This window comes from Euprymna scolopes, chromosome 30 (genome assembly GCF_053919585.1).
Source record: "Euprymna scolopes isolate OS-2025 chromosome 30, ASM5391958v1, whole genome shotgun sequence".
NCBI lineage: Eukaryota > Metazoa > Mollusca > Cephalopoda > Sepiida > Sepiolidae > Euprymna > Euprymna scolopes.
Genome location: NC_136511.1, coordinates 18390781 through 18405856, shown reverse-complemented (window position 1 = coordinate 18405856; position 15076 = coordinate 18390781). Strand labels below are relative to the sequence as shown.

Sequence of the window (15076 nt, the reverse complement as noted above, 5' to 3'; positions counted from 1 at the left end):
GTAATTGAGGTCGCTGACAACGAATCTGATAGTCAAACTTGGGGCAAATTTACCGTTTGCATAGTATTAACCCCTGAACCCACGAACTACTGTCGACCATTTTGAAGCTTCCGGTTACGCTACGCGCGAGCGCGCAGTCCACCATTTTGCAGGTTACGCTACGCGCGAGCGCGCAGTTCACCATTTTTCAGCTTCCGGTTACGCTACGCGTGAACGCGCGTTGTAACAATCTACGCTACGCGCATTCTCCAAATGGCGGAAAATTTGAAATTAAATATAAAAGTGGGGGGGGGGGGGAATTATTTTTTTTTTTCAGAACAGCGACCTCAAGTACTTATAAAAGAAAACAAATTAGAGTGGTTTGGAGGGGGGTGGATATTTTATTTTTTTTTTTATTAACTTTTCCAAAGGAAAGCACTCAAAATTATTTTTTTTTCTGTAACATAGAAGTTTCAACTTTTCAAAAAATGCATTATAGCACTTTAAAAAAAACAAAAAAATGAGTAAAAACAGTAAACATTAAGTCTGCGTAAGAAAATATTTTTTTTTTTTGAACAAATAATTTAAATGAAACATTTTTCCAAACAAATTATTAATTTAAAGGAAATATTAACAAGTCTGCGTAAGAAAATATAATTTTTTTTTTTTTTTAACAAATAATTTAAATGAAACATGTTTCCAATTAAAAACACTCCAAATTAAAATGGTTTATGAAACATCAAAATTGATTTATATTTACGTCTGTGCATGCGGATGCGAGTACATGACAGATATTGGCGTAAATACGTTGCACGAATACCAGGTCTCTTGACCCATTCTTTTACGTCACGATATTTTGAGTATGTATTTCCATGTCTTTTGGATTAACAAAATTCTCAGAGTGGTTTATGGTATAATGTTCGAACGAATGCTGTTCGATATTAGTATATGCTCTCCATGAATCACTGTATATGATAGACCCAGGCAGAATAAATTTTTTTATTAACGGAATTAGGGTTTCCGCATTCCTTCTATCTTCTGGTTCTAACAGTGGGACGATAAAACTACGTTTAGAAACGCGTTCAATTCCGCCAAACAGCCAAATCTGCTTAAGAATGCGTCCTCTGTTGTACTTTCGACGAACTAGAAGGGTCTCATCTATTTCAACTTGCACACCGACACCTCCTATTGGTTTTTGGTTTTTTATCCACTCGTCGGTGATTTCTGAGCAGAAGGATCTCCAATCTACTGATGTTGTCATAGATATGTCCAAATTATGTGTGACTGTCTTATGCTTCCATGAATAGTTTAGGAAATTATTAGTAAATTACTTTCCACGCAGGAATGCGTGCCTTCTCCAAAAAGGTACCTTTTCTGTCACTCACTGTGAAGCCACAATATCTTCTTTTTTTCTTTTTTGGAACAACCACGGCTGGGCACCGCCACATAGCATTACTGCTTCCAAGTGAACACAGTCTGTTACACTTTGGACATGACACTTGTCGAGGTAAGATATGATGGTCTCTCAAAAATTCTTCAGCTTCTTTGTTATTTTTATGAAATTTGGCTATTGCATCATAATAAGTGAACGTGCATGACTGGCAAGATTCCATGTTCACAAAATTGGTTTAGAAACTAAAATGACCGGAAATAGGCCCTAAAAACAGACCCCTCCCCTTACTGGTACCCGCGAAACAATGCTTCCGGCTAATTTGCAAAGAAATTCATACACCAAACAGACCACGAATCCAACTGAACACGGTCTATTACACTTAGGACATGATGCTTGTCCTCTCAAAAATTCATGAGCTGTATCACTTTTTGTTTTTTTAACTTTGGCTAACTAAAATGGCCGGTAAATATAGCGATAAGCTACAACACTCTAATTTTTGTTTTTTTTAGGAGTAATCGAGATTGCTGACAACGAATCTTATAATTAAACCCGTCGCAAATTTACCGTTTACATGGTATTAACCTCTGAACCCAGGGACTATTTTCTGCCATTTTTGTAGAGTCGAAGAAAATGAAGGGAGGAAGTGCCCACGTGTCTGCGCGTCATGCCTTACCTTGGAACGCTCCTACGGTGTGCGTATGTGCCTGGCCGAAACCCGGGAGAAATTCCAAAATGGCGCCGTCCTCATCTTGTAGATTGCGCGATCATTACTGGGCCCCACGTGACCGTTCTTTGGCTGCTGATTGGCCGAGGACGAACGCCGGAAGGATAAAGGGAGTGTATTTGGAACATGGGGGTGCCTTTTCTAGGATCGACGTCAGTGTGATCGTATCGGTGAACTGCTGCAGCTTTAAGAGTACCTTAGTGTGTGTGTGATTTTTTGGGACTTGCTCGTCTGCTGACTTTACAGGACTTTCTTTTCTGCTCATTCTACAGGACCTGCCCTTCTGCAGAACTTGGAACAAAACTTCAAGCCTCTTTTCTTTTCACACGTAGTCGCCTAAAAAGGTAGAATCCGACTTACTTGTGAAACGGCTTTAAGTTATTTCGGCAAAATGGGGGAAAAAATTGACCTCAAATTAATATCGGAGTTCGATGGATCAACCCCGGTACTTAACTGGGTGGAAAAGTTGGAGTTCATTGTGTTTTGTCTGGCGTAAAGAACTTCGAACGTGTTGTCCCTCTGCGCTTGTCCGGCGGCGCCTTTGCCGTGTATCAACAGCTCAGCCATGAGGGCAAACAGGACTACGAGACAATTAAGGCGGCACTGTTCAAGGCGTTTGCGATTGACCCCGCCACTGCTTGGGAGCAACTTGAGGCAAAGACCCTACGTCCGGGCGAAACGGTCGATGTATACTTGGCAGAACTGACCAAGTGAATGGTCTTGTTTGGTGGACTGCCCGAGCGGGCCTTAGCATGCAAATTCCTAGCAGGACTCCCGACAGAAGCAAAGCGACTATTACGAGCCAGCTCAAGTGCGGATTCGTTGCCCCTTAATGACCTAGTGGATCGGGCCAGGACTGTAATGAAGAATTATTCCGAGATGAGGGAACTGGTAATTGCTGCTGCCTGGTCCACGCCGAATGATAAGAAACCATATCAGGGACCCGGTCCACGTGGCGGAATTATATGCTACAAATGCAATGGACAGGGCCATATTGCAAGGAACTGCCGGCAGCAACCAACGGCCGTTCACTGCTACCGGTGTAAAGAAGCCGGCCATATAGCTCAAGACTGTCCGGGAAACGGAACCGGGGACAAGGTGTCAGCGTCAACCTCTTCCCCACGCAGAAATTTAATGAGACGCTGCCGATCGTTTCGATATATGTCAATGAAACACTGCGTTCAGCACTCCTCGACTCCGGGTGCTCCCGCACTATCATATGTGCAGATCTCTGCCACACTTGGAGAAAGAAGAACGTCCGAGTGATTACCATCAGTGGAGAGACGCGCACATGTTGCGGGGTGGGCAGCGTAAACATTCGGACGAAAAATGGAATCTCCGCTAACCTAGAGGCACTGGTGGTACTGTTGGACCTTAGAAGGGCATATCTGCAGGTCCGGGTTAGCAAGACACTGTGGCCGTTTCAGACGGTAGTGTTTTCTGGTAGGAGGTATTGCCTCACGCGACTGGGCTTTGGGCTGAACGTTGCGCCCCAAATCATGAAAACGATCGTCAATGCTGTATTGTCACAGGATAAGACCGTAAAAGAGGGGACATCAGCATACCTTGACGACATATACGTGAATGAAGACGTGCCATCATCACGTGTGAGGGCTAAGCTTGCCGAACTTGGACTGATTTGTAAGGATCCAGAACGCTCGGAGGATGGCGCTCGTGTTTTGGGGTTGAGCGTTCAACAGGAGCGAGGGACCTTGAGGTGGGGGCGCGGAACTGCAGTCCCCGAAGTGCCCCATATCCTCACGAGGCGGGCCATATTTTCCCTGTGTGGAAAACTGGTAGGACACTTGCCAGTATGTGGATGGACCCGGGTCGCAACAGCCAGCATGAAGAGGAGGGCGAGTGCAGTTACCAAAGGCTGGGATGACGAGACGGTGGACAATCTGTTGCTTCGCATGGTAAAAGAAACCATCACAAGAGTCAAGCAGGAGGACCCCGCTAAAGGAGATTGGTGCGTCCAGGGAGACAGACTAAATGTGTGGGTGGATGCGAGCTCCCTCGCGATCGGGGCACTATTGGAGATGAACGGGTCTGTGATTGAGGACGCCTGCTGGTTGCGACCACTGGATGATGCCGCTCACATCAACCTAGCGGAGTTGGATGCGGCGATAAAGGGAGTAAATATGGCACTCCAGTGGAAGGTTTAAGAATTGTGCTTACACACAGATTCGCTGTGCGTGTACCACTGGATAGTTGACACACTAACAGGCAAAGCGAGAGTGCGCACCAAGGCGGCTACCGAAATGCTAATCAGACAAAGGTTGGAGACACTAAGGAAGTTGGTGGAAGAGTACAACCTATCGGTGAACACGGTGCTTGTCGCTTCCACCCGCAATCTTACAGATAAACTCACCCGTGTGCCTCAGAGGTGGTTCGACGCAATGAAGAAAGAAGCCGAACCAGGATCGTTATGTGCTGCCTCTATTGAGGAGACGGAAGAAATCAAGAGGGTACACCACGACACTGGACACCCCGGAGTGAGACGGACATATTATTTCGCACACTTAACCAACCCGTCAGTGTCCAAAAACAGAGTAGAATCAGTGGTCAAGGAATGCCAAATATGCCAGTCAATCGACCTGGCTCCCACCAAATGGCAGAAAGGTCGGCTGGAAGTCGACGGGACTTGGAGCCGGCTGGGCATGGACATAACCCACTATGGTGGTCAGCACTTCCTCAAACTAATCGATTGCGGACCGACGAGGTTTGCAATCTGGCGACTGTTAACAGGACAGGACTCGGCTAGTGTCATCCGCCAATTAGAGTTTATATTTTACGAGCGGGGGCCACCCGAAGAGATTCTCACGGACAACGACACAGCCTTTTGCAGCGGGGAATTCAGGCGTTTCATGGACGAGTGGGGGACCCGGCTTAGACACAGGTGTGCGTATGTGCCGAGTGGCAACAGTATAGCAGAGCGGTGCCACCGAAGTGTGAAATGGATAGCAGCAAGGAAGCAATGCACGATTGCGGAGGCGGTATATAGGTACAATACAACGCCAAAGGATGACGTGACTGCTGAAAGTGCACCTGCTAATGCGATACATCGCTATCGAGTGCGTGTTAAAGGCATTGACGCCTGCCCGCCTAATCAGAAGAAGACGCAAGGACAGTACAAATCAGGGGACACCGTCTGGGTAAGGCCTCCCAATAACCGATGCACGACCAGGTTCAGACAGGGACGGATCACCGGCATAATCAGTGAGCAGGCTGTGCTGGTTGATGGTGTCCCACGCCATGTAAGGGATGTCCGGCCTGCCCTTGATATAAACCAAATGGTGAACAGTGAAAGTAATGAATCATCCAGTGATGAAATGTGGATCCGGCCTATGGCTGAGAACCTCAGCACGGATGGCGATAGCTCCAGCACCACTTCTGAGAGCTCGGATGAAGATGAAGATGAAGCGCAGCCGGATGGTAGGACTGTGGACACTGACCCAGGTAGCTCGGAGGAAGATGAAGTGCAGCCGGATGGTAGGACTGTGGACACTGACCGGGTGGCACTGGTGGAGATGAAGAAGCCCAGCTAATCCCCCTCCGTAGGAGCGCCCGCATCAAACGACCGCGGCCGTAATGCCGCATGTGTGATCTTGAGACCAGGGGGGGGTGGAGAGTCGAAGAAAATGAAGGGAGGAAGCGCCCACGTGTCTGCGCGTCATGCCTTACCTTGGAACGCTCCTACGGTGTGCGTACGTGCATGGCCGAAACCCGGGAGAAATTCCAAAATGGCGCCGTCCTCATCTTGTAGATTGTGCGATCATCACTGGGCCCCACGTGACCGTTCTTTGGCTGCTGATTGGCCGAGGACGAACGCCAGAAGGATAAAGGGAGTGTGTTTGGACCATGGGGGTGTCTTTTCTAGGATCGACGTCAGTGTGATCGTATCGGTGAACTGCTGCAGCTTTAAGAGTACTTTAGTGCGTGTGTGATTTTACAGGACTTTCTTTTCTGCTCATTCTACAGGACCTGCCCTTCTGCAGAACTTGGAACAAAACTTCAAGCCTCTTCTTTCTTTTCACACGTAGTCGCCTAAAAAGGTAGAATCCGACTTACTTGTGAAACGGCTTTAATTTTACAGCTTCCGTTTAAGTTACGTTTGAGCTCGCAGTAACATAAACGATGGCTGTTAAATGTGCCTTCATGTAGCAAACTGCCTTTTCACGTGGCATACAAATCTTTTATGGAACATTAAAAATTATATGAAAAAGAAGAAAAGCTCTCCAAGTGAGGGGTGGGGGGAATAATGTCAGAAAGACATTTTCTTCTTTTTTTTTTTCCAAAACAGATTGTTCAAAAAATTTTTTTTTTCATTGTCGAACAATTTAAAATTCGAAGAAAAAATTGTCTAAAACAAAATAAAAAAAAAAAATACATTATAGTACTTTTTTGGAGGAATTTTTTTTTTTTTTTTTTTTCTCAACTGTTTCACGGATGTGCATGTGTGAATCATTCACGTGACAGATTCCTCATGTTAAGAATAAGTCGGTTTGAAAACACTCTTTAAAGAGCGTGTCAAGCTGGCCTAATGGTTATGGTACTTGACTCACTGTCTTTAGGTTTCGATTTCAGCTCGAGTATTTTTTTTTTTACTTACAAGAAATGAACTGTTTACAAAAAAAACATAATACTCGCATGCACATGTCTCAGTTTCTATCCGATTTTTTTACTTCATTTTTTTTTTAAAGAATTTAACGTTTTGTTTAATATCAGGCCATGCCAGGTACAATCGCTAGTATATATATAAAAGTAAGTATGTGCATGTGAGGACAACAACTCAACGAAATTTTGATCTACAGACTTGAAATTTGGTATAAAGGTTATTCAGACACGTGGAAAACTTTTTTATCGGTTTTCATCCGGAAAGAAGGGCTGCTTAGGATACAAAATTGTAAAATTGGTACTTGGGAGTCATTGGATTTATATCGGTTTGTCAACTATTTCACGAATGTGCATGCGTGAATCATTCACATGACAGATTCCTTATGTTAAGAATAAATAAGTTTGAAAACATTTTTTAAAGAGCGTATCAAGCTGGCCTAATGGTTATCATACTTGACTCAATGTCTTAAGATTTTGGTTTTGATCTCAGCTCAGGTATTTTCTTTTTTTTTTTTTATAAGAAGTGAACAGTTTAGAAAAGAAAAGATAATAATCACTCACATGCACATGTCGCTGTTTATGTAGGAATTAAAATATAATATTTATGCATATTTTATGACCGGGCAACGCTGGGTCCTGCTAGTTTATTTACAGATATGTTATAGAAGATTTGAGCTTCTGTAACAAAAGCCAACACACACACACACACACACACCCACACACACACACATGTACACACACAACACATACAAACACACACATACAAACACATACACACACATATACACACGCAAACACATCCACACACACACACACACACACCTGGCAACGTATATCAGAAAGAACAATCGGAAATGAGTCATACTCCACCCACTATGACGATGCAATTTCTACAGCCACATACCTTGAAAACGGAACCATAAAACCCGACGTAGTGACATGGAACAAGAGAAAGAAGCAACCTTAGTAGAAGTTTGTTTCCCCAATGATGTTGGTTTAAACAGAGCTGAGAGAAAAAATATAATGAAATACCAAGGTCTTATGTTTGACATGAAAAGAAATTGGAATCTTAGGAAGATCTTCATCATTCCAGTAATTATAGGAACAACCGGACTCGTGAAAAAGAATTTCAAAAACTACCTGGCAAATATACCCGGTGAACCAAGTGCAAGAGAGGTTCTAACAGTTGCACTTAAAGGGACGGTTAGAATCTAAAAAAGATCTCTCGGTTGGAATATCTGGGCAAACTTGGGTTCTTGTACCGGAAAAATATGCAGTAAATAAAACGTTTAGTAAATCGTTATTTTTTTGCATACTCAACGAATCTTTGAACTACAGATTTGAATTTTGGTATATAGGATATTCAGACATGTGGAAAACATAATACTCACATGACCATGTCTCAATTGCTTTTTTTTTTTTTTCATTTTCTTTTAAAGAATTTAATGTTACATTTACTATAGACCAATGCTAGGTACATCTTTAAGTGTATATATTTGTAAAAGTGAGAACGTGTGTGTGTGTGAGGACACTTCTGAACCTATATACTCAACAAGACTTGAAATTTGGTATATAGAGTATTCAGACATGTGGAAAACTTTTTAATCAGATTTTATCCAGAACTAATAGGGAATTAATTGAAATGAATGTGTTAAAAGAATTTGCGAATTAGATCTTTTGCAGATGAATGCAATTTCACAATCCATATATAACAAAGTTGTATTTTCTTTTTAAATAAAAAGAAAAAAGGCATGCATTTTTTCTTTCTTGGACTTCAGGCCGGGATCAAAGTGTAGTATGTGACAGGGTTGGGAGGTTCTTACTAACCACGTTTTTTTGTTGTTGTTGTTTCCATCTCCCTTGACAGAAATGAAATTTTTATTAATATTGTTCTCTTTTTTTGTATTTTTTGATATAAATAAAAAATCTTTTAAAATTGGGTTTAAGTAGGAACCCCCCCCCACCCACACACACATAAATACAAATTTAAAAGGGTAACTATGATAAAAAAGCTGGCCAAGAGAGAAATCCTTTAAAATTTCCAACAGAGACGAGATGGACCAACCAACCTCGCCATCCCCTCCCCTTCATTTTGAGTTGACCTTGTGCCTAAATTTTTTGTTCATTTTCTTAATTGTATTTTTTCCTGTGAATAAAGAAATTAATATTTCAAAGTGTAGTATCTGTTCCGATGCTGCACTTGGGTTGATTTGTCCTTGGTTAGTTTTTTTTTTTTACACAGTGATCACCACTTATCAAGGCCCGGAAGCCACTCAGGGATAAGGGTTATTGCAAGTACATTACGTTAGTGTGGAGATTTGATGAAGTGTTTACTTAAGGGGGCGGTTCATTAGGAATTTGTTAACGTTGGACTTGAACACATCCAAGTTGTAGTCAAATGGGAAGCAGGCAGACGGAACAGTTATTTTTGGTCTCTACCAGAGTGCCCCTTTTGCCCTTATTTTGAGGAGCTAGTTTGCCCCCACATTAAAAACAACCTTGTGTCACATTTTGCTTTCGTGGGGAAGCAAATAAATACCAATAGAACAAACAGGTTTTAATATGAATATAAATACACACACACCAAAAAAATTTAGTAGAGATAGATTAGATTGAGATGACTCCGCCCTCAATAGAATTTAATTCATAATTCTTAAGTAGTTTATCATTTCAATTTTTAAGCACGTTTATTGGTTCTTGTAGTCACGGTCCTTGTGTAGCGATACGCCAGAGACATTAAAATGGATGGATAAGGAACATTTCAATTACGCGTACATTTGTCGTATCCACCCACGCAAATTCTGTAGAAGTAAAAAATAAACTGTGCTTCTTTGCGCGGACATAGGACAAGGCAATACCACATGACAGGGTGTCCATTTTCTGTCCAATCAACACTCGAAGAAAACACTTTCTAAAATCTTTTTCTAACAGCCTTCGCTGGGAGCCACCCAGAAGTGTATAAAAGGCACTGTGCATGAAATTCAAATCAGTCAGATTTCCGTTCAGTTCAGTTCAGGACGCAGTACCATAAATGAACAATGCGTTGTTTCGACTCCATCTCCTTGACTAACATCACTAACATTGACACCACACACCAGGCACCTAAAGCCTCTTAACCTCACTGGATTAATCCCCCCAAAAATAACCTTTTGTCACATCAGACACATTTATGGAGAAAAATTATCACATTACTGGAACTAATTAATATAACAAAATTTATTTCCTTTTGTTAAAAAAAAGAAGAAACATGATTGCCTCAGTCGGAGGAAGTTGTTTTTCTCTTTTCTTCTTTTTGGTACAGTTCTTTTACTCAAGTCCAATCAGACTCTATTTAAGAAATATATATATAAAGTCCTCATGACTATTCCTCATTCTAAAAACTCATAATTCATTTAATGACTTTAATCTTTCCCTTACGTGTTGACGCAGCACATGCATATAAAAAATACACCAAAAAGTGCTGTTTTCTTCAATAAATTTCTATATTAAATGTTGAAACTGGTTTTCATATTGCTAATTACTGACACCTTTTCTTTTTTTTTACTTATTGCGAACTATTATCCTCATCTATTCTTAGTTCTTCTTTCACAACGTTTCGGCCAACCTGGCTTTTGTCAGGTGGTAACCGCGACGGGATAGGGACACCAAATCTCTTAACTGTATTCTCAGCAATTACTGCCATCCATAGTCATCATCTTGCCACGTTTTGGCCAAGTAAGCTTTTAATAATTTAAAAACATAAATGTTATAACAAAAATCACTCTAACTTCTCTAATATCTATGCATCAATCCCATTAAAAAAACCCTAAACAATTTTCAGCATGAATTGACCTGAAAGATTGCATTTCTACAAAACCAAACATTTAGTTCAGTTCAGGACGCATTACCACGAATGAACAACATGGCTGTTTCGACTCTGTCTCCTTGACATAAAATCACAACACTGATGCCACACACCATGCGCCTATTCCTGGTTCTAAAACTCTAACATTTACTTTTAAGAAACTGTTTCCAAGAACTATGATCATCTTGTAAATCATTTAATGACTTAATCTTTCCCTCGCGAGTTGACATGCCACACACATATAAAAATACAAAAAATAAAAAATTATTATTCTTTATTGTAAAATAAAACTTTATTATAAATGTTAAAGTTTATTATCTGACACTTTTATCAATTTTTGTTTTTGGTGAGTTGTTATTTTTATCTATTTATGTGCACGATTTTTATTTATTTATTTATCTATGTATTTATGTGCACGTCACTGATATGACGCCATCATTATTACATCATCAGCCCAAAAAAACAAAATACACACATATGGTATACAAAAATACAAAATACATACATATGGTATACAAAAAAACAAAATACATACATATGGTATACAAAAAAACAAAATACATACATATGGTATACAAAAAAACAAAATACATACATATGGTATACAAAAAAACAAAATACATACATATGGTATACAAAAAACAAAAATACATACATATGGTATACAAAAAACAAAATACATACATATGGTATACAAAAAAACAAAATACATACATATGGTATACAAAAAAACAAAATACATACATATGGTATACAAAAAAACAAAATACATACATATGGTATACAAAAAAACAAAATACATACATATAGTATACAAAAAACCAAAATACATACATATGGTATACAAAAAACAAAATACATACATATGGTATACAAAAAACAAAATACATATGGTATACAAAAAAACAAAATACATACATATGGTATACAAAAAAACAAAATACATACATATGGTATACAAAAAAACAAAATACATACATATGGTATACAAAAAAACAAAATACATACATATGGTATACAAAAAAAACAAAATACATACATATGGTATACAAAAAAACAAAATGTATACATATAGTATACAAAAAACCAAAATACATACAAATGGTATACAAAAAAAAACAAAAATACATACATATGGTATACAAAAAAACAAAATACATACATATGGTATACAAAAAACCAAAATACATACATATGGTAGACAAAAAACAAAAATACATACATATGGTATAGAAAAAACAAAAATACATACATATGGTATACAAAAAACCAAAATACATACATATGGTAGACAAAAAACAAAAATACATACATATGGTATAGAAAAAACAAATACATACATATGGTATACAAAAAAAACAAAATGCATACATGTGGTATAGAAAAAACAAAATACACACATATGGTATAGAAAAAACAAAAATACATACATATGGTATAGAAAAAACAAAAATACATACATATGGTATACAAAAAACAAAAATATATACATATGGTATACAAAAAACAAAAATATATACATATGGTATACAAAAAACAAAAATACATACATATGGTATAGAAAAAACAAAATACATACATATGGTATACAAAAAAACAAAATACATACATATGGTATACAAAAAACCAAAATACATACATATGGTATACAAAAAACAAAAATACATACATATGGTATACAAAAAACAAAAATACATACATATGGTATACAAAAAAATAAAATACATACATATGGTATACAAAAAACAAAAATACATACATATGGTATACAAAAAACAAAATACATACATATGATATAAAAAAAACAAAATACATACATATGGTATACAAAAAACCAAAATACATACATATGGTATACATGCACGCATCTACGAGACATTGCTTGAATTCTTGTTCTATTAAATAATTATGGAGTGTTAAATTCCAATTGTAAGTACTTTGTTTTAGACTCTACAGTAATTTATTCATATGAAATTTTTATTTTTCATTTTATATCCCTCTGGAGGGTAAATATAAATCTCACAGTCAGAGCATTTAAATAAGCATTTTTTTACATCCATTTTATGTATTTTTAAATTGTATTGAGTGACAAATTGTAATAGAATTCTAATTTTCATTAAATTTGTCGTTGGTGAAAATGTGGCAAACTATTCCACTCCAGAAATATGTGAAAAACCTTTTGCAACAAATCTTGCTTTAAAAGTTTCACCGCCAGAAGCTGTGATTTTTTTTTATTTTGAGAAAACCCAGCAAGAAGAAATTATATTCATATCTTTTGGTTTTGCCACCATTTCATATGTATTATTTTTAGATAAAGCTTTGAATTCGGATTTCATAGCTTTTTTCCATTCTTGGTGATTTTCTGAATTAATCGCCTCATTATAACTTTCTGGCATAATTTTCAACGAGTAACAGTAATCCATTGCGTAGTTTTGTATCTTTTCAATTTTTAAGGAGTCTGTCCTTTTTCGCTCTCTTATCGGGTATCAACATGTTGGGTTAATATTTACGTCAGTAGTTTTACTGTAATTGTTGTCGTTATTAATATTTTCATGGTGATCGATGAAAATACTAGGTAATATTTCCTCATGTTTTTCGTCGACTGGTTTGTCATTTTTTAAATTCAATGTACCATTGAATTTTACACATCTAACCTTTTTATGGCATTTTGGGCTGGAAAATAGATTAAATATGCTGGACTGCTTTTCTTGTAACCTACGAAAATACCTTTTTCGCTTTTAATATTTAGTTTACTGGTATTTTCTATAAATGCAAAGCAATTTGAACCAAAACTATGCATTCGGTTCACTTTTGGTTCTACCCCTCAAAACACTTCATACGGCGTTTTGCCCAATCTTTTATTGAACGATCTATTTCTGATATATGCTGCTGCCATTAAAGCGTACGTCCATAAACTATGTGCTAATTTTGATTCAATAAGTAGACATCTTGCCATCTCAAAAAGGGTCCACCATGCTCTTTTAGCAGTGCTATTTTGAAATGAGGAATATGGTTTCTTATGGTTTAATATGATGGTTAATTAATAGAAATTCAAAGTCCTTACTAGTAAATTCAGTCCCATTGTCTGAGTGAATACATTTTACTGAGCCATACAAGGCGATATCAGCTAAATATTTCTTAGTGGCAAGGATAGTGTCGGATTTGTTTTTTAGAAAATAAACTATAATTAAACTGGATAAATCATCAATAAAGTTCAAAACGTACCTTAAACTATTTCTTCCCATTAGGCTTATCAGACCTGCCAAGTTACAGTGCACAAGTGAGAGAATTTTCGTGGCCTTTTTGCCTGGTGTTTTGCTTATATATTTTGCCATTTTTCCCTGTGCACAAGCATCACAATTTGGGAGATCATCTAAAGGTATTATTTTCATGCCTTCAACTATATTTGGTAATTTTTTTAATATCAGCTGTATTGCAGTGTCCCAGGATTTTATGCCAGGTTTCCAAGTTGTGACAGGCAGTTTTTGAGGGAGCCATACTTTTTAAATAATATAGTCGGCCATTTTCTTTAATGTCAAATACAGTTCCATTGGGGTATATCAATTTTGACTTGTTTTGGTCAAACTTTATATTCGCACCTTGTTTAATGGTTGCATGCACGGAAAATATGTCTTGCTTAAATGTAGGTATGAAAAGAGCATTTTTAAGAATACACTTACAAATTTCACTTTTATTATTTTTTAGTGATATTTTAGCATCGCCTCTTTTCAAGACTATATCATTTATTTGACTACCGTCAGCAAGTTTGACAAAATTACTCTGTGGATTAAAGTTTGAATCAAAATTAATAAAATCAGATTCCTTGGTGATAACGTGTGCTATAGCACCACAGTCTACAAGAAGTTTTTTACCGTTTGTCGTATTGTCAAAGTTACACGTGAATAGAAATGTATATTCTTCCTAAAAGTTCTCAACGTTTTTGATGGAATCCATTTTTGAGCTTTTATATCGACATTGGAAACTTTTGTGGTTGGGTCGTCCACAATTATAGTAGATAATTTTATTCTTTTTCTTGGGAAAATTATTTTTGGGGAAAGTATTGCAGTGAGATGTGTAATTTGGTGGTGTCTGTTTTCAAGAAGCATTTTTGAACTTCATGATATTGCTAGAGTTATTGTCCACAAGCTTCCGATACATCTCTTTGTAACTGCGCGATGCCATTTTAAATTCACTGAAATTCAAAGGTTTGTCTTTTTGCGTTATAGCAGTTGTAAATGGTTTAAAATTAGCTGGAAGTCCCTTGAGCATCATTGATATTAACAGGCTATCGCTTATTATTTCACCCGAGAGTTTTAAGGCATTGGCGATTGTTTTTGTCCTTATACCATAGTCAGTAATAGTTTCATCTTCGTTGTGTTTTAGAGACGTTAGTTCTGTATATAGAGATATAATTTTCGGTTTTTCTTTGGATAAATAATGCTCTCCTAATATGTTCAATGCTTTCCGTCCATCATCCAGGGCATCTCTTATAATCAAAGGCAAACTTCTATCATCTAAG

The 15076-nt window shown here is 37.8% G+C and overlaps 2 protein-coding genes across 4 annotated transcripts in view; one reads left to right on the top strand and one right to left on the bottom strand.

Annotated features, from left to right (window-relative positions):
- LOC145254686 (uncharacterized) overlaps positions 1 to 15076 on the top strand; it is a 143979-nt gene that overhangs the window by 2734 nt on the left and 126169 nt on the right. Inside the window, exon 1 of one of the 2 annotated variants that reach the window (XM_080113339.1) lies at positions 943 to 1486. The exons of the other annotated variant lie outside the window; for it this stretch is intronic. Coding sequence (XP_079969465.1) covers positions 1324 to 1486 — 163 coding nt within the window. The 5' untranslated portion in view covers positions 943 to 1323. Of the gene's footprint in view, positions 1 to 942; positions 1487 to 15076 lie in introns of those variants that run through there. 2 annotated transcript variants of the gene reach the window in all.
- LOC145254687 (18S rRNA aminocarboxypropyltransferase-like) overlaps positions 1 to 15076 on the bottom strand; it is a 70255-nt gene that overhangs the window by 48205 nt on the left and 6974 nt on the right. The window contains exon 1 of one of the 2 annotated variants that reach the window (XM_080113341.1): positions 740 to 863. The exons of the other annotated variant lie outside the window; for it this stretch is intronic. Within the exon in view, the coding sequence (XP_079969467.1) occupies positions 740 to 749 (10 nt within the window). The 5' untranslated portion in view covers positions 750 to 863. Of the gene's footprint in view, positions 1 to 739; positions 864 to 15076 lie in introns of those variants that run through there. 2 annotated transcript variants of the gene reach the window in all.